This window comes from Haemaphysalis longicornis, unplaced genomic scaffold (assembly GCF_048455015.1).
Source record: "Haemaphysalis longicornis isolate Haplotype H1 unplaced genomic scaffold, Haemaphysalis longicornis Haplotype H1 scaffold_1, whole genome shotgun sequence".
In the NCBI taxonomy this organism is placed as follows: Eukaryota; Metazoa; Arthropoda; class Arachnida; order Ixodida; family Ixodidae; genus Haemaphysalis; species Haemaphysalis longicornis.
Genome location: NW_027526203.1, coordinates 348,221,542 through 348,248,310, shown reverse-complemented (window position 1 = coordinate 348,248,310; position 26,769 = coordinate 348,221,542). Strand labels below are relative to the sequence as shown.

Genomic DNA, 26,769 nt, shown 5'->3' with positions numbered 1-26,769 from the left:
ACGCTACCCCTGAAAACAGAGAGGGGAGTATCCAGATAGCCTAGTGATGCAGTTACTCTGTATTTTATAGCGAAGTAGCTTTTTTTATCTCGGAAAAGTTAAAGGGTACAGGCGTAGGATCCGCTATGAAGCCTCCAAGCGTGTTTCAGTAGAGGGGAAATCGATGGGCGAAAGCAGACAGAATTTCTGGGCGAACCTTCTGCGAAGGAGTCTGGAAAGGCACCCTAAAACTAGGTCGTCCACGCGCGGGGCTTAATTGCATTGTTTCGCATGCAAATTGGGGAATTTAAGCGCCGAAGCAGCACCACATTTCGGGGCTCCGGATAACCTTTGGTTGCTATGGCTTCATTTTATTACCACGTGCCGAACGTATATATATACATAGCGCGCAGCGGCGTTTCCGCGTTTCGTACCATTAGAAATACAGTCGTTATGGTTGAAAATTAAGCCACGCGAACATGTTCGCATCTGCAGAAAGCCACTGCGGTACCTCTGGCTGCTTTTCCCTGGAAGCCCAGTTGCCGGATATTAGATTCGTGGAGGGCTTGGGACCGCTTGTTCGAGCGATACATGCGGAGGCAGCCCAGACGCTGAGAAGCTGTTCTTAGGCTTGAGCCACGAATACAAATTTCGCAAAAACATAAAAAAAGAAAACAGGGACTGGAAAAATTCTATACACCGCAAAGTGCGCTGCCGACAAAGGGCATAAGTTTTTAATGCTTCCTGAATGCGGCGGCTGGCTCGTATGTGCTAAGTAAAAATAGAAGACAGCATAGCGCAAGTGTGTATTATGCCTGTGCCACACGTGCCCAATAAATGCCATTAAGTGTTTGAGACCTTAAGTTATAAAGCCATTAATTCACTGGCACACGCGAAAATTTAATGTCATTTGCTTTATGTCATCATTGGTTTAAGGAGAGCCTTACGTACAACTCATTCGCCTTCACGTTCGCCTTACGTCTGCCTACTCTCGAACGCGATGGGCACTAAATAAATTCAACGAAACTCTCAGAACCAGAGTGTTGACCGGGAAACGTAGCCAAAGCAAGGCTATTTTTTTGTGCCCAACTGGCCACCTACGTTTCATCTCTGGCGTCCGAATAGTCCGAGTCCTGTGTTTTGCCCGAAAAAAAAGGTGACAGCCGCCAGAAAAGGCAGCGGAAAGGGCGAACACCGAGGTGTCTGTCTTGATTCTGCTCCTTTCTCGTCGCCAGCCGACTGCTACACGTGGGGCCATTCCTCTGTTTTATTTTTTTTCTGGGGGGAGGGGGGGGGGGTGCCGTCATTAAAACAGCGGTGAAAGGCAGAATCTCATGTTAATCGTCGTTGATATCAGCGATCGGTGAACATCACAATGTGCCCCCATTTTGGTTACTTCGGATTTAGCTACGGCTGGTAGGCGACGGGAGCTGCTGAAGCCGTTATTAGAAACGGCTCATAACTTTTTTATTTAAAAAACTCTGTCGATTCTCGATAATTCGAAGTCGCCTAACTAGGACATTCGGTTAAATGGATGTGATGTGCTGCTCCTTGCAATTTTACATGCAATCCAATGGGAGAAATTGCATGATAATTCGAAGCTAGCTATAAAGCCGGCTAACGGTTAATTGAAAGTTATTTCGAATAAAAAGCATAGACATTAGCGTTTTTTTATAAAATTCAAAATTTTCAAGCACAAGAACAGCGCCGTGTTCTGCCCGGATGTCCGCGCCATCGCAACTGAGCCAGGGCACAGTTGGAAGCGCGAAAGGCCAGTTCATACTCGCACCAGCGTATGCATCTCTCTTTTTTAAGGTTCTCAACCTCTTTTTTCAACACGAAAGTGTTTTATTCCCGGATACACAAAGATTTCGCTGACGTCATATCCGTCACGGAAGTCATGCCAGTATACCGAAGCAAGCGGCCTGTAAAGGGTGCACCCCTGCACACAGGGTCTTCTTGCGGGGAAGCAACCTTTAGTACTAAAGAGTACGTTATACTTGGGGTTGTTCGTTTTCGGGTTTTATATTTTAACACGAGTGTTTTATGCCGCGATAAACCAAGATTTTACTGACGTCATATCCGTCAAGGAAATGACGCGAGTACACCTTTGCCGAAGCGATCCGCCAGCAGGACGTCGCTCGCCAAGCACACCCACAAGACAGCCACCGACCAACGAATCATGCCCAGCTGCAGATTTCGCTGCACATTTCACTTTCGTGTTTTACTGATTCCTACGACAGAGGAATCAAACATAGTTTTTTTCTTTTTTGCGCACAGCACCATGTGAATAGTTTTTGTGGTGTACGCTTCAGGATCCAATTTAAGAGATAATTCTCAACTACCATGGCAACCCGTGTAGCACGCTGGATTCGGGGAGGAAAGTCGACATTCTGAACGGAATCAAGAGGGGAGACGCGTTGCGGACTAATAACAATGCTGTTATTGTGCCTTTTGTTAAATTGGAAGGTCGGTTAATTATACGTTTTTCGCAGTTGCCGTGAACTTCGTATTACCGGAGCGGACGGTATATCTCATAATGTTTGCTATAGCAAAAAACGTTTCTAACCCTACCAAGATGTCCTTGTCTGCGTCTAAAACTTCTAAAATATGAGTGCATTTATCTTTTTGGTAATTATCACCATCATGCCTAACTTCTTTATTGTCTTTGCGTACTGGCGTGTAGCCCGGCCCGTCGAAATAATGTCTTTCGGGTTTTCAATGCCATTAAACAATAATGTAAATATTTCGGTACGTACGGAATGGGTATTTTTACATTTAGGCACGTAAGGCCTGAATTTAGGCCTTACAATTAGGTCCGTAAGGCCTCCCTACGGACAGCGGGCACCGAAAGAGCAGTTCGAGGCACATAATTCTTGCTCCCATTTTATGAAAAAACAATGGACAGAGAATGGCATCGTTTTCGGTTATAGGATGTGGTTCTACAAATGTGAAGCAATGTGTGCAGACTTCATGCGAGCGCAGGTGGCCTTATAAAGACTTTCGGCTGTACTACGCTGTAAGAAACCGCCGCTGGTGGGCTTCACCACAACGCCCCAAAACGACCAATTAGCCTGATTAAATGCACGTAGTCACCACTCGTCTCAATGGCGTCGAAAACATGTCCTTATTCCAAAAACGGGTCAATACACAACCATGTGTGTAAGCCGACGAAATAAAGAAAGTGTCGTTATTGCGCTGTTGTCCGTAAGTCCGGTGTGTTTGGAGTGTTGTGAGGACATTCCCATAGGTCATGTTGCTGATTGGGATAACGACCACAGTGTTTGCATGCTGGCAGTTCTTGTCTTTACTGTGGAGAGATGTCTAGCTAGGGTGCATGCAGTGTAGTCTGCGCATGTCTTAGACCCCTCCTTGCTGCTTGTCTATAGGTTAGGATAAAGAGATCGCGTGTGTGTGTGTGGGGGGGGGGGGGGGATTTCTCTTCCGCGCAGTTTAAAATTTTTGAAGTATATTTCTTGCGGTGCTGGCTTCATTGGCCCTCTCCTGGGGGACATTTGTTGTTAGGATTCTCATTTCTCATGCAAGCGTGACTGCCCGAATGTTTCCAAACATCCTCGTGTTTCCAGGCGTCCGAATGATATCGCAGTAATGACAGCGAGAATTTAAAAAAATCTGCTGTTTTTTCGTTGTCTAACCAAAAATGGGCGCTTGCCGTACAGTGCCAACGATTAATCCATAGTACACGCACGATTACCTTCAGATTTTGTGATTATGCGCCGGTGATAATTTGACTAATCATTCACAAAGTATGTATCTTTCTAACTTTTTTTGGCGATTGCGGGCCATGGGCCGTGTATGCCGTGATTTTTTCGTCCCCATCGCCACCCAAAGAAGTGTTGTAGGCATTTTCCACGAATATTCGCGGCAGCCCACTATCTACAGTAGTCTGGTTGGTCTGCTGCAGTTTGCACATCTCGTGTCCGAGTCATACGAAAATGTTCCATTCAGTAATCACCTCAATATGAAACTTTCAAACGGTGCTGTAACACTGCTGTGCAAAGGGGCTTAGTTATAACATAGCTATAGGTATTCGGTTGTCGTGAGCCTCCAGTTGAACAAGAGCCTTGCGCCTAGAACTTGGCGGGGGGCAGCATTGAGGACATCACGCTCCCTAGCCATTACTAAGCAACTGGCCAGGTTTCATGACAGCGTGGTGCTGCTGTCGAGTCGCTTCCCGTGGTGCGCGCTCTACATATCCAGTAAACTCGCAGCACGGCGTGGCTCTACGGTTGTTGAACCTTAAAACTAACGTTGCTGTCTCAAACAACCTCTGAACAACTCACTCCCCAGTCCCTCATCTGCGTAATCTCGTTAACGATCGTACCATAACTCTTCTGTAACACCCACGATGTCGGTTGGACACCCAAAGTCCACGTATACCATTGAACCAGAATCGAAGTAATCGACTTGAGTCACAGCCTTACACGTCGCACTCAGCAGAAAGACTGATAGCGCCCACAACTGTATGGTAGGAAAGGCTGGTGGACAGATCGCAGATTATGTAGCAGCCGCATGTTTCCTTTTTCGAATGTGGAATACACGAGGACAGAAGCGTAGATAGCCGCAGCTGTTCGAGCGCATTCGGTGCTCAGCGCTCTTCCCCTGCCGTTTCCGCATATTTTCCCCGTCTTGCGGTCCCGTCCGCTCGTAATCCGGCCGTTGCTACAAGCAGACGTGCTTCTCGCGTTCTCCTAATCCGTCTTGCGCGAGTCTCGCGCCGGCTGCAGCTTTCTTCCTCGTTCGTCCGTCATTCGGCCCCGCCGGAGGGCGAGGATGCATCCGTTCCCTGCAGGCGCAGAAGCTCGGACGGCCACGAAGCACGGGTCCGCGGCCCGGCAGTGCCGATGTCCGGTGATTAGGGTTGCGCGTCCGCCGGCGACCGATCCAGCCGGTTGCGCAAAGTCCGCGCCGAAGGAGGCCCCCCCGAAAGCTGAGAGGCGGCAGCGGCGGCGCCCGGACGCCGCGCTGCAGCCTGCGCGCTAACCCAATCACGACATTGACCCCGCCGCTTCCTACGCCCGGCTGTCCCAAGTTCAGGCCGCTCACTCCGGTGGCGCGCAGCACCCCGCCGCTCGAAGGGTGCGATGATAACTCTGTGCCCCATGCGGCTTCCTGGCGACTTTGAGTGAAATGCCACCATCGCCTGCGACAGCACAGGGCAGCTGGAAAGAAACGCAGGATCCTCACAGACTGGTTGTTGGGGAGCCGCACTTACATGTGCCGCACTTCCGCTCAGTGAGCCAGGTTATGCATCTATGCGCACGTACATGGGTGTACATTATTATCTGACGCGCGCGCACGCACACACACACACACACACACACACACACACACACACACACACACACACACACACACATATATATATATATATATATATATATATATATATATATATATATAAGAGAAGAAAAACTTCGAACAAGGTAAAAGCACGATTGTGGCCTACGTTTCAGCAAAGAGAACTTGCTTTATAAATATATATATATATATATATATATATATATATATATATATATATATATATATATATATATATATATATATATATATATATATATATATATATATATATATATATATAGAATTTGGAAATTAAGAATATAAAGAATTTGGAAAGAAAGTGGAGAAAAAATGCATAGTGAGGGCCTCTGTTCTGGCAGTCTTGGTGCCATAGGAAGCTTAAAAGGGTTCAACGCTGGTCGACCACTCTCGACATGTCGTAGACACTCGAGTCACGGTTAAAAAAGAAGGTCCCCTTCACCCCGCGTAGTCCGAGTGGCGCTGGCTACCACCCCCAAGCACAGGAAACAAAAATACCTAAACATAAATACCCCAGAAAGTGGAGGGGAAAATCGCCCCGCCGGTAGCGTAGTGGTTATCGCACCAGACCGGTATTCTGGAGGTCGTGGGTTCGGATCCCACCTGGCGGTCATTCTTTCTCCACTTTCTTTCTTTCTTTCCAAATTCTTTATCTGTTTCAATGACCTACCACATCCTCCCCTTTCCTTTCCGAGGTTTTCTTGACTGCCAACTCTTATTTCTGTGTTATTTTCAACGAGCCCCTCAGCAAAGGGGAGGATGTAGTAGCTCAAGATAAAGAATTTGGAAAATAAGAAAGTGGAGAAAAAATGCCCGCCAGGTGGGATCCGAACCCACGACCTCCAGATCCCACCTGGCGGGAATTTTTTCTCCACTTTCTTATTTTCCAAATTCTTTATCTTGACTGCCAGTTCTTATTTCTGTCATATATATATATATATATATATATATATATATATATACACGCTAAGTCAAGACACAGGCACACGTGCACAACATTTAACAAATGGAGTTTGCTGTTTCAGGAAGAGGACTTCCTGTCTTCAGAGGAGGGTTCAATGGCACTCCTCTTCCTGAAACGTTAGTAAACACCATTTGTTAAATGTTTTTCACGTGTGCCTGTGTCTTTACTAACCCTATTTTTTCCGCGCTCCTTGTGAGTTTTATTTATTTATTTATTTATTATACCTCAAAGGCCCCTGTACAGGGGTTTTACATGAGGGGTTTGTTATTTGTTTCTAGACTCTCTCTCTCTCTCTCTTTCTATCTCTCTCTTGAAACTCTCTGTCTCTCTCTTTCTTTCTATCTCTCCCTCTTTTGAAGGAGAGAGAGAGAGAGAGATACGTCGCGAAACACGCCGAAGAATGCCGTCAACTGGCACGTTCACTAACCAAGGAAGACCAACATCGACAAAATACACAGCATGACGAAAAGACGTCTGCATCAAGCTTCTCACCCCGATCACTTGTTTGGCTGTGGGTGCCAGCGACTGCTCCTGGCTTGAGCAGTAACCTCCTTTCGCGATACGATGGTCGTTACTGTGTCGTCAAACGCACTTCCCCTGTCAATTATGGTGTTGAGCCCGTTGCCCCATCACCCGACCAGCGACGCCGCGGCCGTGTAGGACACGTCCAGCGCCTGAAGCCTTACGTTGAGCCTCTCACCATTTCGACTCCCTGAGGATGGCACTTTTTCCCCGAGGGCAATGAGAGAGAGAGAGAGAGAGAGAGAGAGAGAGAGAGAGAGAGAGAGAGAGAGAGAGAGAGAGAGAGAGAGAGAGAGAGAGAGAGAGAGAGAGAGAGAGAGAGAGAGAGAGAGAGAGAGAGAGAGAGAGAGAGAGAGCTGAAGGTCCGTGATTTGCCCATTGAAACGGCAAGCGCTGTGCCTAACTTCTCCGCCAAAGCCCGCACTAGGCGTGGCCTGCATGTCTGTGCACATACGTGTGCGGTTCTGAGTGTAAGGGCACACGTGCGTGAGTGTCCCCACACTCGAAGGCAATTCCCTGGTCCAGCTCCACCCCAATGCACTTGAGTGACCCATAAGCCATTCCGTGACCCAGGGGCCATTTCATCTCACCAACAAAACAAATTTGAAAAATGACAGCCACGTGCATATCATATGACTCAAAATTGCGACCTGGGTATCTGCGCTATGGCCCTGCGCGATGCAGAACGTCATGTTAGCATGCCACAGCGCAGACTGAAGTTGTGATTTAAATCGCATGCTCGTCATGGTCATTCGCTGAAATTTCATTGTCGGCTGCGTGGATAGGTCAATCGTCTGCCTTGTGGTCAAGCTGAAGCAGAGGATTAAGTGTGCGTATTTGAACGAGAAGTTCGCCCAGAAATCTTCTCTGGACTAATATGACTCATCTGCGTTAACTTTTGATACAGTATACCTGAACCCTAACCGCAGCCTCAGTGCTTTCCTCGGGATTTAACGTGGTCGGACTTGTTGTGTATCAATACGAAAATAATAAATCCACTTCATAGAAAGCTGTAGACACCACCTTTCCAGCCACCTTCAGAAACATTACTTTTCTTTGACGTGGAAATTTCTTATTTTTATTGTGGCCTAGCCATTCGGGTTTTGATATGCAGGGCTGGCTTCTTTGTTTTCGTCATTTCTTTGGAAACAGGCGAACGGAATTATTTACATTTTTCTTGACTTCCCCTCCTCTCCAGCTTCGTTATAGATCAAGTTTCGGAAAACACGGCGCTGTCGTTTTCAGCGCACATAGTTTAAATTCCGATATGCAACTGCTGTTCACATGAAAGCTTAGAGCTGTGGCATCCTCAGATGCAGCTTACTGGCATTTTCTACAACCCCGTCTTCCTTATTTGTAGTTTGCACTGCTCCAAATCATGATCAATTTCCAAGTTTTGGCGACAACTTTCAAATTATATAACAAACTCTGAATTCGTGATACCCGTAGGTATACGGCAATGCAAAAGCCCCGAAGAGGTACACGTCGTTAAAAACGTCTTCAAGTCGAATAGTCTCAGTGAGTTCACAGACAGCTCTTCATGTATGTTCCAAAAGGAAGCACTAAACGTGTGTACAATGAAGTTTTAGATACGTTCATGATGCTCGTGTGCATGTAAGGTTATGTTCAGACTACCGACATAACAGCCATATCGTGAGCTATGGACGTAAAAAAACGGCGTGTCACGCAGTTCGGTTGGCTGAGACGGGAAATGACGTCAATTTTTACCGATATTACGACAGTTGCGGCAGCAGTCTGAACCCGGCCTAACAGCAGTTTTAACGCTTTGATGGGATAACAAACTGGATGAGGTGAATCGCCTACACCAGGGCAAGCTGGCGCATGCAGAGCGCGGAGCCGGGCCAGAAAAACCCTGCGAAGCAATTTTGCTTTTAAAGCGAAGCTTTAGTGTTCTTGCCCAAGACACCCACTGCGGTGGCTCAGCGGCTAAGGCGCTGCACGTGCTGAGCACGAGGTCGCGGGCTCGATTCCCGGCCGCGGCGGCCGCTTTTCTGTGGGAGGCGAAAAGCAGAAACTCCCGTGTGTTCGAGATTTCGGCGCACGTTAAAGATCTCCGGGTGGTCAAACTTAATCCGGAGCCCTCCACTACAGCGCGCCTCATCGCCTGCGTTGCGTCGGCGCGTTAAAACCCTACAATTAATCAATGAATCAATCAATGAATCAATCAATGAATCAATCAATAAATCGATCAATAAACGAATCAATAAAGGAATCAATAAATGAATCAATCAATGAGTCAATCAATCGTTCTCGCTGATGGCGTCTGTAACGCGAAAACGCGCAATTGAAAGAAAAAACGCTTCCCGTGGCCGGAATCGGGCTTGCATCCCTCGCTTTAGGAAGCCGGCGTCTTTCTGACTGCGCCATTTAGACATGGCCGAAGCTGTTTGGAAAACTTAGACGACAACCAAAGAATCCGCCCGGAGAAATCTTCGCGCTCAGCCATCGTCGTCGTTGGACGGAGGGGTGCATGTATGATTTTTATACGCTCAGCAGTACTTGCTCGACACGGTGGAGAAAAACCATAAAATGGTTGCTGCTGAGCTTTTGTGACGCAATATCTAGGCGACCAATATTATAATTTCTCAAACCAGGAGAACTGAGTTTTAAAACAGCGCTGGAAACAGGAGTACAGAAAGGGCATACCAGCGCTGTTTCCAGCGCTGTTTTAAAACTCAGTTATGTACCAACTGGCCCGCCTTCAATCTGTGTTGCAGGAGAACTGCCTGCTATAAATTGGTATCTGGCGTGTTTACCTTTTTAAAATGCGTGAGATGTTAGGTGCGGAGTACCTTAGGACCGCCCCGTAGGTGAGTACCGGTAAATCGAATGATGGTCGGGGCGCAAATCGGATGTCACTATATGGGCGCAACTTGGATGTCATTTCGAGTCCCCGTACTCCGCACCCTCGCCATCATCCATGGAGTGGAGATGCTGTCATTTTTCCACGTTCGTAGAATTTCGACGTAGCATTCTCCTTTTGGCATTCCTTTGGGTGCTACGATTTGCGAGTTTGAAAAGTCATCTATCTGCGAACCGAAAGAATTAGGGGTGATGCTTAGAACTTTCTAAGCATGTGAAGGCGAAAGCCCAGTTGGACTTCCTGTACTTTCCCGGCGCGCGATCCCTGGCTGACGGGTTCGTCATCCTGTGACAGGGTGATACAAGTCACAAATTTGCGTGAGTTTGCTGATATTCGTTGCAATGTAATCCGGCGATCTTCGCGATATCGTCTTTTTATTCGATCGTTGAAATAACAACACTATAAACCTCTATTGCTGCTCTCTTCACTACGTGTCTCCTCCGTGCTTTTTCCACAAAGAGGATCATTCGAAAGCCTCTCTGCTCAGTTACCGTATAGCCACCTGTGCTGTGCAGGTGCTTCATAATTCTTTTTTCGCCGTTCATTTGTGGGAAATTTCATAAACAGATGAGCGGTCCCATGATCTTACGTCGCCATATTACAGTACAGCAGCATACCTCTACCCCCAACCATTTAATCTCCGTGGGCAAAAACGTCAAGGCGACAAGGCCTAAGACTCCGAGCATATGCGTCTGGCTAATCAGGCATACATCATAGAGCTCAGAATTCGTTTAAAGAAACCAGAAAACAAGCATCAAACCGCGTTATAGATGATAAGGCGCCTGTGAACAATGGGACCCCTCCCCCCCTGTGTTCCTGGTAAAGATTACGTTTGCAGATTATCTTTGAAGGCTAAGCAGGAATAGTGTCACTAAATGGAGCAGTTCCTGCCCAAGACGCCGAGCGCATGCGTCAATAGATAAGGTATTAGAGTACCGCCGAGGCACGAAATCAGCAACGGTGGCCATTTTGGCGTTTATCAGTGTTACGAGATTGCCGCATCTACGGCCTCACCGTTAACTTTGACCGGGTCGTTTGTTAATGTTCATGGAGGCGGCACGGAACAATAGGAGAAAAGAGTGCCGATTCTCTGTACCCTTATCTAGTGACACCAGCCGAGCGCACGCGACAAGCCCGACGAGACGACGAGAAACATTTCACACCCTCCTTTATCACCGTTTGCAGTGGTTTACAACAGCTTTGCTGGACATCCACTTTCGCAGGGCGGGAGGGAGACCAATTTTTTCGCATCCTTTTTATGCACCAGAGCACCACAGCCGCGGAATGCCCATCGTGATACCGGGCAGCTATAAGCTATGGCTTTCAGCAAAAAAATGTTTTAATTAAAGTATTTCGCAATTATTTTAATAACTTCTGATTGTTTTCTTTTGGATACGACCGCAAATCAGGAAATCAAAACTTACCGTATTAGGTTACCGTATATGCATATAATGATCTAAACATGTGATAAAATCAAATATTCGTTAAGGGGAAAAAGCGGAAATCTTATTTCAAGAGAAAAAACCTAATAAAACGCGCCGAAGTCTGCTGAAATAAAGAGCGAAAACTCCAAAGTGTAACTGCTACCCATCTGTGTGTGTATTTTTAAGAATGGAGCCCATTCGTTCCACACAGTGAAGACCACGAGTACGTAGCCAATGAGAAATTAAAATTTTTGAAATAGCATTTTTTCTTTCTCAACCGAGCGTGAGGGCCGGAAAGAATGCTTGCACCTGGACGTTTTATTTCTTCACGATCTCGCAGCAAGGTGCGGCGGTCGTTTTTCCCCAACCGCCTCCTCTATACATCAGTGCGCAGAGTTTTCGAAAAGTGTGGAATGCTGCTCGGGAGAAAAAAAAGAAAAGGAGTGCACTTGCGGTGGAAAGGATAATTGGCCGGACCGTGTCAGTCACTCCCGACGGTCTCAACGTGATTTCCTTGCAACACCCACCAACGTGGACATGGCCTGCAGGCTCGCTTTATTTGTTGCCTCCATACCGTCGGACAAGCCGCGCCTAGTTCACCGGTTGTCCGCCAACAGCCCCCTCCGATCGCATCTCGAGCGCATGTTCGCAGAGAGCAGTCTTACGCAGTGGGCGAATCGTCCGCGGGACAACAGCGGTCCATCACGACGCTCTAGATGCAGTATCGCGTGCATCATCGGCCGTCCCGCTGAGTTCGTCGTATAATGCGGCCCACTGAAAAGTAAAGTAGCCACTTCGGTGATAAGCTGTAGGCGGCTCGTAAGCGTCTGACATGTCACGAGTAATTGAACCGTCCCGGCTGGCAACAGTTGCGCAGTAGGTATGTTTTGCGCGTCTGCACACGTGTAGACCTTTCGAGCTCGTACAGCCACCCAGGGACGAATCCCCCCTCCATCAATCAAGGCAGTGGCTCAACAGGATGGGCCCACGCTGCTAGCCTGTAATGAGGGCATTTTAACAGATGTGACACGTTTGCGTAACCTCCATCGGTGAGGCCAGTGGTGCAGGCACATACACGATACTGTTGCTTGTTTTTTTTTTTTTTACACTACCTGTGAAGAATGTAACACCAGGTCGCAGTAACACCTCTACAGGCCATTTATTTGTGTAGGCGGTGACAATAAACAGTCGCATTGGGCTTCTGATTGTAGGATTTTACGCGCTGACGCAAAGCAGGCGATGAGGCGCGCCGTAGTGGAGGGCTCCGGATTATTTTGACCACCTGGGGATCTTTAACGTGCGCCGAAATCTCGTACGCACGGGCGTTTTTGCTTTTCGCCTCCATCAGAAAAGCGGCCACCGCGGCCGGGAATCGAACCCGCGACCTCGTGCTCAGCAGCGCGACGCCTTAGCCACTGAGCCACCGCGGCGGGTTATCATTTGGCTTCAAACGCAGCGTTCAGTTTTGCCATGCAAAACCATAAAAGTTAGACGTAATTATACCCGATATCACAATGTGCGTGAAGTACTAACACCTCAAATATTCGGAAGCTGAATGTTAAGTTAGAGAGTTGGTCAATGTTCATCGTGTTGAAATAGCACATTCTATACATTTAGTAACACGCCGTCCCTCAATATGTACACCATAAAGCTTCTCCTGTACCATATGTCCACGAGCGAATACGTTACAGCAAAATAATTGCAGCATGCTTACGTGTACATAGCATGTTTGCCGTCGCGTTCTTAATCCCATAAGAATAAAGATTCAGCAAATAACTACCCATACGGGCAGGTTACTTAGAGCACAATTAAAGCATGTGGTGTCGTTTTTTGTTTATATCGTAGATGCTCGCCAACTTCGGCTCAGAACACGTTACTTAACAGAATATTAACGACCACTCGCTTGCGCACTTACTTGCTATGATCCGTTTCCGATGAAAACGTAGAATTATTTTACACATGAAGCTTTATCTCCTTATTTGATAGAATTCATGGTTGTATGTGCTTCTGCTCCTGTTTGAGCAAAATTGGTATTTTTAACCAGTAATGTTAAACAAAGCCTATAAGGATAGTCTTTCATGTATTTTTTATGTCCGAGAAAACCTCTCGAGCCTCCACGTGTCTTTGAAGATCGCCCCGTTGAAAACGATCGAACGTTCCAGTGCGTGTGCTTAGCACGCGGTCACCACCAGAGTCGCACGTTGTTCAAAACATGATTCGGACCTCATCAGTTGAATATCCATTTCGAGTACTTATCAATAGGCCTATTTTGAAGATCAGTACAGTCAAAACAAAAGTGTGTGCGTGTATGTGTGTATCTTTCTTAGCGATGACGGCTGCCAATGCTGAGAAGAATAAAATTTGCTCGTGCGCACCTTTCAGCTATATTATGGGCCACCTCTATGTTTTGTGATGAAAACTTTCACTGGCCATCCTCCTTCAGAGAGCGGAATGGCTCACGATGTGTTTGTCTTCAACTATCGCCTTTAAATATTCATCAAGATCTTACATACATTACATTCTATGAGGACAAGGGAGGACAAGGAAAAGCGGGTAGTAGAAAAGAACGTCAAAATGAAGGCGCCTTTTCCAACGGAGTGAGCAGTCATTCTACTCTAAGGCGTAGAGGCCGCAACCGACAGGAAAGGTCTAACCGGGGCCTTAGAAAAGTCGTGACACTACGTTCACCTTTCCATCGTAAGCACCCGTAAGAAGGGCTTGAGGTGGTGTTACGTCCGTCTATGCCGCTCTTCAGGCACGTATTTTGGCGCGCGCAGGTTCAGCTGAAGAGAGCTGAGCCGCCAGGCACGTCAAGCCACTTGGCGGCGGTGGGTGACACCCGTGAGCTTTGCTCGTGCGACCGCAGGGAGGGCATCACCTGGAGTGGCGCGCGCGAGGACCGAGCAGCGGCTGTGCGGCACTTCCGCGGTCGGGCCGCCGGTGGCCTCCACGTGCACTTCCTGGGCGGGTCCGCCAGAGTGGCGTAAGACGCCCGGAGCTCTCCGGAAGAGAGGAAATATTGACCCCGCGGAAGCTACAAAAGTCCAACCGCACAGCGCGCCCCTTAGTATGCGGCAGTAATTGCATTGCCGCTGGCGCTGCTCGACAACCTGTCGGGTGCGTTGCCGACCGGCCTCCAAGCGTCAGCTGCAGGCTGCGATGCCTGGTTGGCGGTGCGCCCGCGGCCATCTGCTGCTATTAAAGTGAGCCCAGATAGCGGGCAAATCTGGAATAATAGACCACGGATCGTTTAAATACGGAGCAGCGGAACCACGCGTACGCACGAAAAAGATGCACACAAAATTTTATCGGGGGCAGTCGAGTGTTGCTCTACAAGCGGGGGGGAGGGGGGGGGGGGGGCAGCGTTATATTGCCCCCAATTATCTCTCTTTCTTCGCGCCTAATTCCAGTTGCACAGCTTGGTCGGATGGCGGCAGGCTTGATTCGCGGCAGTCTTGATTCATTTATATTACCCACAGGGATGGCTCCATTTTCGGGCTGGCGGCATGTGCCTTCATACGTCCCTATTTCTTTTTCTTTTTTTTCGCGGGCCGATGCTTCAACAGGAGTTCGCTCCGAATCTTTTATTTGAGTCCACGCGCGTGCTTCGTTGTAGTGCCTCGCAAACATACGTCCAGACCTAAACTAAGTAATATTGTCACATAGCCAAGGACGACGCAGGTTTCTTCAAAAATAAAAAAAAAAGAATTTGAGCGAACTTGTGCTCCTCTAATAACTCAAAGAAAGAATACAAGGAGCAGCCAACAACGTGACGTGCACAAACGACTGTCGACGAATCGAATGCCGAGGCGTTTGACCTGCGAGCATTTATCTTTTCGCGCTATGCTGTCTACAATCGTCGAATTACATCGAGAACAAAAAAGAGAATTCTAGTCAAGTGATGACAGGGCGTAAAACTACCTATCAAATAAGATAGCTCGTGCGTCATACAAAAGAAAGAGAGGAAAACACGCGCTTCTTCTCTAACAGAGATAAAGCAGTCAGGCGCGGCCAGACGCTGGCAACAGAACACATAAGTAAACAACACACGAGGCATGGTTAGCGGCAATATATTAGGAGCAAAAAACAAAAAAGGCGGACTTAGTGCATGATGCGCTCCTCCAAGTTGAGCCCACCCCACTTGTTCCAAGCAAGCAACGCTTCAATAAGATAGGCTTGAATACATGGGAGCCCCTCGCGGGAAGATGGGCGTAATTTTTATATTGCCGCTGCAGAGCGTATGCCTCTTCCAAATATTTTTGACAGTGAGTGAGGGCGAGGAAGGGCGTGATGCGTATTTAAGCGTTCGATGGATTGCCTTGCATCAATTTGGGTGGGGGGCTCCGTCACAGCGTTATTAAAAAACTTACCACAACTTCTGAGAGCTAACTTTTTCGTGCCAGATGTTTCCCATCTGTTGGAAGGATCACACTCCTCTGACGAAAAGGGGTACCGCTGCTCTCGGCGTGTACACATCCCCCTGAGCTTTTTCGCATGCCCCCTAAACTCTGTGCCTAAACCTATGAGCTTAGCACAGGTTGCCTGACTGTTAATAATTCAACCCTGATGTGACGCGACGCATCGGGGGGGGGGGGGGGGGGGGGTTCAATTGGTGTTCCCATTGGGTTGATTCTCTAAATCGCGTAAAACGTGTTGTGAACGCGTAGGATGCATTCCATCACATGCGGGAGTTCTCATACGCGGGAAAGATGGGCGTAATTTTCATTCTTTTACTGAGAGAGAGAAACTGGTTGCCATTTTCAGCGGTTGCACTTCACTTTGAGCACGACGGCTTTGTGGTCGCTGAAGTACACGGTCAGTGGATTGCGAGCGCTGACTGAACAGCCGCAACGCGCTACCCCCTTTATATTCACTGCGCCTGAAGGAGAGGAGACAGCGGAGGAGAGTCGCGCATGCGCGCACTTGCGCGCCGGAGCAGACGCGAGCGGAGCGAAGCGCTCGCGCAGCTGTTGTTATTATGTTAATGAGACGGAGTGAGAGTGTTGCGCACAGCGGTCGGAGAGAAGAACGGAGGAGAGTTGCGCATGCGCAGGCGGTGTGCGGACGCCGACGCCGGAGAGACATACCCCCGAGCAAGAGATGCGTGGCATCTAATAAGAAATAAGTAATATATTATTATTATTTTTTGTCGCTCCCCGATGTCAGCACTGAACAAATCGAATATTCTGAGTGTCAAAGACAAGAAAAGCCTATGGCATACGTGTACGATAAGGGAAAAATACATTGAACATGTAGTCACGTTTGAAGCGGCAGTAGGAATGCATCAATGGTACTAGGGGTAAAAAGCGGCGTTGTGCCCCAAGGGGACCCCCATGGCTTTACTGAAGTTTCGAGAACCGGAAAGCTTCAATTCAGTGAACTGGGAGGATTACTCAGGCTTTAACGAGTCGCCTCGCTCATTTTCTGTTCTTTAATTGCAATGTTCCAGACAGTCGAAACAACGCTCCAGACAGCCGAAAATTTTCGCTTGTGATCAACCATATAATAAACACGAATTCTCCCTTTCCGATAAGCCTTTTCATCAGACCGTCTCGTAGTACAAGGAAAGCCTCCAATTTCAACTTCAACCTTTCCAAATGTAACAATGTATATGGAACGACCTTCCAATATAGGTGAAAACAGCGAGAAATTTTAAAATGACCACTAAACGGCATTACAAGTCTGGTGAAACTTTATCTGAAACTCTTGTTACGTGAACCTTTTTAGTGTCATTATTTTTCTGTTTGGATTTTTTGTGTGTATCTGTGAACATGCACCATTCCAGTTGTATGACATGTTATCTTGAGTACATCTCAATTTTTCTTGAGCCCTTCATGTTCTGCCGCTTAAGTGCCTGTGAATTGCTTGTACTAATTCTACATTGGACCGGCCACTAGCCTTTGCAGCTATCGGTCCAAACAGTGTTCTGTAAATACCTCGTGCTTTATGGAATACATTTTCTCATTACAAAAAACACCAAATGCCACAGCTTTCGCGTACAGTCCGTTTGAAGCTGAAGTTCCTCGTGTACGCTATACTCAATCCACCGAAGCGCTGGAGAAACCAAAAGGTTCGCCGCTACTGCGGCGATCAAGACGGAAGAGCGATCAGTTGAAACAAATGCTGCACGCCGCGGTAGCTACTTGTCTCCGTTCCCAACGAAGTTCCGCCTCAGCGCACGCAGAATTTGTACTGGAAACGCGAAAAGGAGACAGGCGATTAAAAAGCGCTCGCTCTTAAAGCGTAAAGTGGCTCCGTGGTTGCACCCCGCTAAGCGCGCCAACGCTCAGGAAAAAGCTACCGTACGCAAACCACGTTCAAATAATATTGTTGTGCTTCTGGCTACGTTTATACCTCGCTTTTTTTTCACTATTTTTGAGAACAACACAGAGAGTAACTGTTCACCATTTTTTGAGATCATTAACGTGGGAAACATTTTGTTAAAGAGACCCTGCAACACTTTTTTCCTCGTTTTTCTAAATCTTTAATGTTTTCGTAACGTAGTCAACAAACACATCCAGTACTTATATTAGGGGGTCACAAAGTACCTCATCCAAAAATTACGACTATATCCCCTTCAAATCACTTGGAAACTTGCTCAAAATACTTTTGTTTTTTTTCCGGCCATGGAGTTCTTCGACCGCTCGAATTACGTCATCGCAGCGGCGTGGCGGCTATCTGCTGGCTTTCCCTCAGTTGCAGCAATCAACGCATTCGATAGCCACTTTAAAAAGAAAGCCAAAAACCAAATCAGAAACGGAAGGCGTAACAGCTGCAACGAGAAAATCACGCGAAGGAAAGGGACGAAGGAAAGAATGAAAGTGTTTCTCGGAAGTGTTACAGAGTCCCTATAACAAAATCATCTTTTTTTGCTTACAAACTGCAGCATCAAGTTTTCTGTAAGATTTCTCTAAAACTTCCAGATATTACAAATTCTACCCATAGACACGTTGATACGCGTAAACAGTCCAAGAAGCTTATGGGTGTCCAAGTCCAAGAAGCTTGATACACGTTGATACATGTCCAAGTTCAAGCCAAGAAGTGTCCAAGTCCAAGAAACAGTCTAATAAGCTTATGAACGCACCACCCATACCGTAAGGTATGGGTGGTACGTTCGCCGCATCACTCATACATTACTCTTCAAAAACGGAGAGTTATACGCACCGCGTCGGCTCAGTGGCTAAGGCGTTGCGCTGCTGAGCACGAGGTCGCGGGTTCGATTCCCGGCCGCGGCGGCCGCTTTTCTGATGGAGGCGAAAAGCAAAAACGCCCGTGTGTACGAGATTTCGGCGCACGTTTAAGATCCCCAGGTGGTCAAAATTAATCCGGATCCCTCCACTACGGGGCGCCTCATCGCCTGCGTTGCGTCGGCGCGTTAAACCCTACAATCAATCAATCAATCAAAAACGGAGAGTTTTCGGCTGCTTCTGCTCTCACTGCTGCCCTTTGCCCCGCCACTGAAACTGAAATTTAGGAACAGAAGTGCACCTGGCACTTAGGTTTTCCATAAACTGGGTGAAGCTTTGTATGACCCCACCTGGTGGAGGCGAAAAGCGAAAACACCCGTGTATTCGAGATTTCGGTGCAAGTTAAAGATCCCCATGTGGTCAAAATTAATCTGGAGCTTTCCACTACAGCGTGCCTCGTCGCCTGTGTAGCGTCCGCGCGTTAAACCTCATAATCAATCAATCAATATATGACCCCACCTCCTCTTTTGGTACGCCCCTGCTCGGAGGTATCTCCTGTGAGTTTGTATGCTTAATTTCGCTATCTTTACCCGAAGGATGACCGCCCAGAGTTACGGATGTCATACTACCGCACTGAAGCACTCCTGTCATCACATTTGCTACCTTGTCTCCTAGCAGCTGCAGGGAGAAGGGATGCGGGCACGACAACACAGACGGCACTTCGTTTTAGAGCCGGCTCTTCCTCGTATGTATACATTCTTTAAATCTAGAGATCGCGCAGTGCTGATACGTCTCTATCCTCTTTCGGAAGTACTGCGTGAAATCAGTATCTTCAATGATTATTTCATCACTTCCTACCTATCAAAAACTAAATGTTGGTACAGTTTTGTCAGGTCTAAAATTTCTGAGGTGCAAATAGGACTGTTACGCACACAACAAAAAATATTTTCTGATATGTAAGGCTGTTTACAAATCAATTTCGAAAGAAAAAAGAACCCCGACTTAACAGGTAGCAGAGGTCTCAGCACAGCGCCACTCCGTTGCATTCCTCGAGAAACCTTGAGGTGCTATAAGCATCCGTTGCAGGTTCGGCAGCAGAAGAGCGACTTCACGTACTCAGCCGCGCTGTGTCTCAGCGTGTACGAATGCAGGCGGAAAGTCACGTCGTGTCGCACGAATGCAAAGGCCGTCCATCTTGGCAATGGTATCCGCGGCGCAAATGACCCAACGTCGAGTGGGCCACGTGTACGGCAGGAAGTCAACGACTTCCAGCGGCAGCAGAAGCCAATCATGCGTTCCGCCTTCCTTGAGAAGGAAAAGGCGAAAGAAATGCTGATGGTCACCCGGTGTTCGGCCCGTCGCTGTTTTTGGATCTTACTGCTCGTTTGCTTGCACTTCCGTCAGCCATAGTTTGCTCACTCGTGAGCGCTATATGAGGGGGGGGGGGGGGGGGGGGGGGGGGAAGGCACTGTGCGGTCGTGCAAGCGCTAGGCCCCTGAGAGCCGCCCGTATACTCCCGATGGACTCGACGGTATCCGCACCCAAGCACGCGGACATGTAGGAATCCCCACAGTGCTTACCAGCAGCACCTACACTTGGTATTTTTACAGTCGATTATTGATCTTTCTTTGTCCCTGTAAAGCACACTGTTGGTGTGCGCCGGTGGATTAGTGTTCACACCTAGTCATAACGAAGGCATCACCAGGACGCCTAGCGGGTGATATTGTGACAGGACGTCCATATCATGCCAACACAAAAACTGATTTTACCTGTTTTAATAGAAGAACCATTTAGGCCGAGCTTCGCGCGTCCGTCGTACCAAAAAACCTCGAATCCTCAAGAAAAAAAAATGTGGTTAGGTTAATAAATGTAAGGTGCCACAGCCCGGTCTCCAACGAAGGGAGAGGGGCCGCCAGCTCTGATGCTTCTCCAGCCTTTTTTTCGTACTAAAAATAAAATCAAATATATTTATAAGCCGAAGTCAACGTATACGAATGCTGTGGCTCTGCATGAGTGTAGACAAGGTTTCGCTTGTACCCAGTCGCCTCATGAGCAACGAAGCCATCCGGCATACACTCGGCCTATATGCGGTTCTCAGTAGCAAAATTGTTCCTTCGTAGGCGGGGAACCAATGCAGTTTGCTTTGAATTTTTTTTACTAACTTATTAGGGTATATTTTATTGTTTAGGTGCACGTGAGTGGCACTATCTTGTTTTGTGTCTCTGCACTCAAGTTATTTGCCTACTTGCGTCCCCGTAAGCTAGCCTTCACGTAAATCATTTTGTTTTGCGACAAACCGGACAAGCCAACTTTCGGCTCCCAGTCTCAGGCACCTCATAGCCATATATATACAGCTGGAATATTTGCGCAACACATGACTGATGCTATGTTATCCGAAAACATTGAAAGCCCACGCTGTTGACGTTTCATCAGAGCGAATACATGTGGAGGCCCTCGCTGGTTATTCTTTGTACACACGTACAAAAGTGCTCACCTTGTTCGTTGGCAGCAAACGCCTCCTCAAACTGTAGTTTGTCCTTAACTGTTGCTTGCCTCTGTTCAATGATATTCAGCCACATTTGAATCCATGTAAAAATATTGTGTTGCTTGTTTACTGGCAAAAATGGCAAGAAAACGTGATTACAGCAGCAGTTTTTAGTATTTGCTGCCATGATTTCCAGTTATTATTTCTTTCGAAAGATCAGTCAGGTCAAAGAAGTAAAAGAATTGTTGAATATCCTCCAAAAGGTATACCTTTTACAAACCGAAAATATAAGGAGGTTGTCGCGAGATGTATCTATAGTTTTTTTTTTTTTTTTTTTTTTTGCAACGCTTGATTTGACCGCAAGCCGATTATCCAAACAAAAAAAACGTAGGCTGTACTGGTAATTCAGCTGAATTGATCTGTCGTATGTGGAACAGAAGAGAGCTAAAAACGTCCCAGGAATGAATTCGTGATGCTGGTGGTTGTGGTTACTCGAGTCCAGCCTACGTGCACGAGAAAGCTGGGAGAAACAAGTTTATGGTGCGCTCAGGTCCCATCCTTGCCCCCAGGCTTTCATTGGTTAGTGCGAAGTTGCCTCTTGGTGCCGGTGGCTTCTTCTTGGTGTTCGGGGGGGGGAGGGGGGAGAGAAAGAGGGAATGGAAAAGAACCTGTATGCCCAAAGATCGGAATTTACTGGCCATCGAAGTGTTGGTCCAGGAGAACGCTCTCGAGTTCGCACAGGGGGCCAGAGAAAACACTTGGGATGCTGTCACATGTGACATCAGTGATATGCGCTCACCTTAGAGTAAAGCCTCTGTGCTGGAAGTGACCGAACGGATGATACACGGACGAAGTGGTCCTATTTGTGTGTGTGTCTGTCTGTGTGCGTCCTACTCCAGCTGAAAAATGTGGGTGCTTTCGTGGTGCTGCTTTAACGCCACGCACAAAGAACGCGTCGTTTCCCTCTGCAGCATTGCTAAAATAATGGGCGCAGGAAGGCCGCATCCTTTGCCTGTTGTTACGTCCACATTGCATGACGTACAGTGCTTATGCCTTCAGTTTTTATGACAAACAAAAATGGTGGGAGCGTTCGTAACATAATGTCATAAAATATGTTGTTTTTTTTCAATCTACGGGTTCTTAGTTCTAGGAGTACACAAAAGGAGGTTGTAAATAATACGCCTCGAGCGCGGCCTGTAGGGGCGCCACTGAAATCCCCCTAGCGGCCCGTTTCGAAAGCAGCCGCGGGAGTCGCCGGCCCGCTCCCTACTGTCACCGTTGCTTTCGGGGGCCGTTCACGACTGAGATTTACCGTTTGTAGGCGTTGGAAATACATATTTATGTGGAGCATGCAGCCACTCTGTTCGCCAATGTGGTGTGTTTACGAGAGTGTAAATGTGTGTGACGCGATCTTAGTCTGGTACATTCGGTCTGTACAAGCGCCAGGTGTGCGTCACAGGTCGGCGTCGCGAAACCGGGATATGGATATGGAGATGATTGTGATTCCACTGACCTGAAATTTACTAACAGTGTCTCCGTAAGCATAATATCCCCAGATGGTCATGCCATGGCTATACACTACGATGTAAATCAGTTTTGTGCGCTTATATAACCTAGTGGGCCGCTCATACCTGACAGCACGCCAGTTATGCTTGCCAATATCATACCTCAGATATTGATCACTACCCCGCACAAAAATTTCACGAACATTCTACGAAATTATACCCGGGATCAGCGCACGACAAGAAAAAAAAATACTGGGGTGTCTTGTCGTGAGCTGAGCGCCCGCAAACATTCATATATGTTACATATATCCTCCTCGAGCAGGCCGGAGAAGGGCTTCTACAGTAATGCACGTTCGCGACTAAACGTTTCTTCGAAGAATAGTCATATGACGCAGGGAGCCTGCAGAATTTAGCACAAACGGAAATAAGAAGGCCTTATCAGATATCCCACTCTTCTAACGACACCTTTTATTAGTTTTGAACTTGTATACCTAAAAAAAATGCGTTCGCCGAGGGATCAGCTGTTAGTTGAAGTCTAAAAACTAGAGTGACGTGAACGAGTAGCTTGTGTGTGTGATTACTAAAACGTTCTTTCCTTGATTTCGCTCCGCAATCGTACACAACGATACGTAAGCGTCCCCCTCCCCTCCCCCCTCCCCTCCCCCCTCCCCATGTCTAGCGAAATAGCAGTGCATTTCGCACACTAGTTGGTCTTGTAAGTCCTACCCGGCTTAGGTTTATACGAACGTCTTTAGCATTTTAGAAGCTGCACTGAGTTTTTTTTTTTCATTTCTGTACGAGCTATTTTGTTTCTTCCGGACTTGCAGATCATTAATTTTTCAGTGGTTTAACTCACTTTTCTTGGTTCTTGCTATAAGGCATGAGTGCACATCTTTCACGACGCAGAGCCTTGAAATATACTTAATATTTTCGCGTGGCTTATATTCTTATAAAAGGCACAAGTTATTATCAGGTATTGGGTAATCGCATCCCCGAAATATATTTTTCTACGACGCATATATTCGTAACGAGGCCGCATTCGTTGTCCGCGCTACAAAACAAAACACACCTCTCACTGTGCCAGTATCAGGTTTAAACGGGGCGACAATAAAATTCACTTGTGCCGGACGTATTCGGAGGTGACAGTGGTGGTATGCTGCTGCCGTCGCCGACGCCCGTAACAGCGGCCGAAAAGGACGCAGAGCCGCGTTCCCGGATAGCTATTGTTGGTGTTTGAGCACCCTACCAAGACGCAGCGGCTTTTGAAGTGACCTAAACGTACTGTTTACTTACAGACGTCACCGTAACAAGTTTTTTGGCGCTTGGAAGGGCGAAAAGAAGCGAAAGAGAACGAAAACACTGCATGAGCCCCTATGGGCCGCGCAGCGCTAATCCCGTCAACTCCGCAGAGACGCGGCGACAGGCGGCGCAGCGATCGCAAAGCTCGAGGCGTATAGGTTAAATGTCCCTCCGCTCTGCACTTAACGCAGCGCTGCTCAAGATTGCTTCAGTAGAGCTCTTTGAGCGCGTTTGGTGGACACGTTCTTCACCGTCAAGACGTTTAATATATATATATATATATATATATATATATATATATATATATATATATATATATATATATATAGTAAAGAAATGAGGGGCTCGTTGAGGAAATACAGAAAGATAGTTCAGCAGTCTACAACGCCAAAGGAGGCATAGGAGTGTGGTTAGGCTCTTTTCTTTTTCTAGTGAAAAAGAAAACCGAACCCACGACCTCCAGAATACCGGTCGTGGGTTCGGATCCCACCTGGCGGGCATTTTTTCTTCCCTTTCTTTCTTTCTTTCCAAATTCTTAATCTGTTTCAATGATCTACCACATCCTCCCCTTTGCTTTCCGAGGTTTTCTCGACTGCCAACCCTTATTTCTGTGTTATTTTCAACGAGCCCCTCATTTCCTATTCTGATTCGCTACATATATATATATATATATATATATATATATATATATATATATATATATATATATATCTGTGTGTGTGTGTGTGCGCGTGCGCGTGTGTGTGTAGCGAATCAGAATGGGAAATAAGGGGCCCGTTGAATTAAGACAGAAGTAAGGTTTGGCAGTCAAGAAAACCTCGGAAAGCAAAGGGGAGAATGCGCTGGGTCATAGAAACAGATGAAGAATTTTTTGAGACAGAAAGAAGACAGAAAGTCAGAAAGTCGGAGTGGCGCTGGCTACCACCCCCATGTGCAGGAAACAAAAAATAGCTTCACATAAATACCCGAGAAAGTGGTGGAGAAACAGCCTCGCCGGTAGCGTAGTGGTCATCGCACCAGACCGGTATTCTGGAGGTCGTGGGTTCGGATCCCACCCGGCGGGCATTTTTTCACCACTTTCTTTCTGTCTCGAAAAATTCTTCAACTGTTTCTATGACCTACCGCATTCTCCTCTTAGCTTTCCGAGGTTTTCTTGACTGCCAACCCTTACTTCTATATATATATATATATATATATGTGTGTGTGTGTGTGTGTGTGTGTGTGTGTGTGTGTGTGTGTGTGTGTGTGTGTGTGTGTGTGTGTGTGTGTGTGTGTGTGTGTGTGTGTGTGTGTGTGTGTGTGTGTGTGTGCGCGCGCACGAGGCGGTAGACCGTTCAACTTTTCCGCCCTAACATCCTGACACTTTAGCATGGTGCCGGACCTGTGTTGCCTCGCGATCAGCTTGAGGATACTTTGCTGCATTTACAGCCGCAGTGTGTGTCAGGTGCTTATCAAATGAGGCCAGGAACGACACGCAGTAAACTGTCTCTTCCCTGAGCCGGTGTTGTAGATGGGAGCTAAGTCGTTAAAAACGACACAGACATGGCTCCTGTTTTATAATGGGGAATTATATGACAATGATTGAGAACTGTAACATAAAAAGGTGAGGCTGAAAACATACATTGTCAGGTTTTTTTTTCTGTGGAAGTTTTATATTGGCATGACTTAGCTATTTAGGCCGAGAACAGGCGTTGCACTTCATACAAATAAGCAGAAACCACGCCATTTTTCATCTACATAAACCAAGACATTAAAAATTGCGCGTTTTAGTATATAATTTCACGTTCGAGCTCCTCCGGCCTGAGCGCGTATGAAACGCTGCAGTTAATCGTCGTAAGACTGCTTTCTAGTGGCGTCGACACTAAATGTTCAAGCTATGGGAACCTGTAACACCGTACCGGGATTACTTTTATTTTCTTTATTATTTGTTTTTTACTTTCCTAGAGAAACATAACACCGTAGAAAAGCAGTACTATTCGCCTTCTTACCTCGAAACTCCTGCCTCTTCGGCGTCCCCTGATGGCGGCCGTTTCTGAAGACACACCTGCGGAAGAAAAGCGAAATTCCGTCGATCAGTCGTTTACCGACGTTTAACCTCAAAGTACAAAACAAAATTATCAACAAAGGTCGTTTATATGTTGATATATATATATAGATAAACAAAACAAGCATGCACCTTTAAGCGAAGAGTCCAATGCCGCGTTAAAAAAATAAAGCTCCCACGGGTCTGCTTCGCGAAAAGTCAATTCGATTACCGCAATCACAAGGCGCTCTAATGAAGAGACCAAGCATACAGCTTGGCATGAAAATTGTTGCCTTCGCTCAGACATTCGAAATGGGAACATGTCGTTTTGCATTGCGCGATGCAAACAGTGCCGACCACACTTACATTTGCAGCGCAGCTACTAAGCTGGCTTTCTTCTGGCCTGATCGCGACGCTGCGACCGAAAAGTCGCCGCGTCGATTCTGGCAGCTATAGTGGTAGTCTGCGACACTATTGAGCGCGAGGGGGCGCTCTTTCCCATCTCGATCCTCGCTGGAGAAGCGCCCAAAGAGGGCAGTACCGTGGATGAGGGTGTTCGCTTGCATGATCCGACGTGGTAGCTGCGCTTCGCGCCCTCTCGTTTCGCCCACGCCCGCTTTCCTCAGAGGAGGTGCACTCGCTGTAGTGGTGGCCGGTGTTTGCGCCCGTGGTCCGGTGGGCAACCACATTACCACGGCTTTTCGTGTAAACTGCGCTGCGTGTCTTTACTGGTCCCGACAATATGGGACGACCAGAGAGAACGCCCGAGCAAGAAGAGGAGCACCGGGTGCACCCACGTGTTCGCATCGTGAAAAAGCGCTGGCAAATTTGCGAGAACGGATTAACGGTGTGCGGTGGGGACACCACACACCGTTAAAATAAACGGCGTCACCCTACGGACCCAGCGGTGCGTGTTTGTGGAATTGTTCTAGGTCCAGTACGTCGCCATGCGCCTGTGCAAATCAGTGGAGCCCCGAAAGAGTTTACGCGTCGTGTGTTCGTTGTAATATCGCGCGGGAAATCTCACCTAACTGGCGGTCGTAAAATCACACCGCCACTCCAGCTACACTGTGATTTAGCATACGTCGCCTGGTCACCTCACAATTTTTAAAGTTTTTAAAGCGTATGTCAGGACTCGTTACCCGTCACATTTG

At 47.3% G+C, this 26,769-nt stretch overlaps 1 protein-coding gene across 1 annotated transcript in view; it reads right to left on the bottom strand.

Moving 5' to 3' along the window:
- The window catches only part of Cad99c (cadherin 99C), a 206,807-nt gene that overhangs the window by 90,518 nt on the left and 89,520 nt on the right, over nt 1–26,769 (bottom strand). Inside the window, exon 2 of the mRNA XM_077685562.1 lies at nt 25,581–25,636. Coding sequence (XP_077541688.1) covers nt 25,581–25,636 — 56 coding nt within the window. The remainder of the gene's footprint in view (nt 1–25,580; nt 25,637–26,769) is intronic.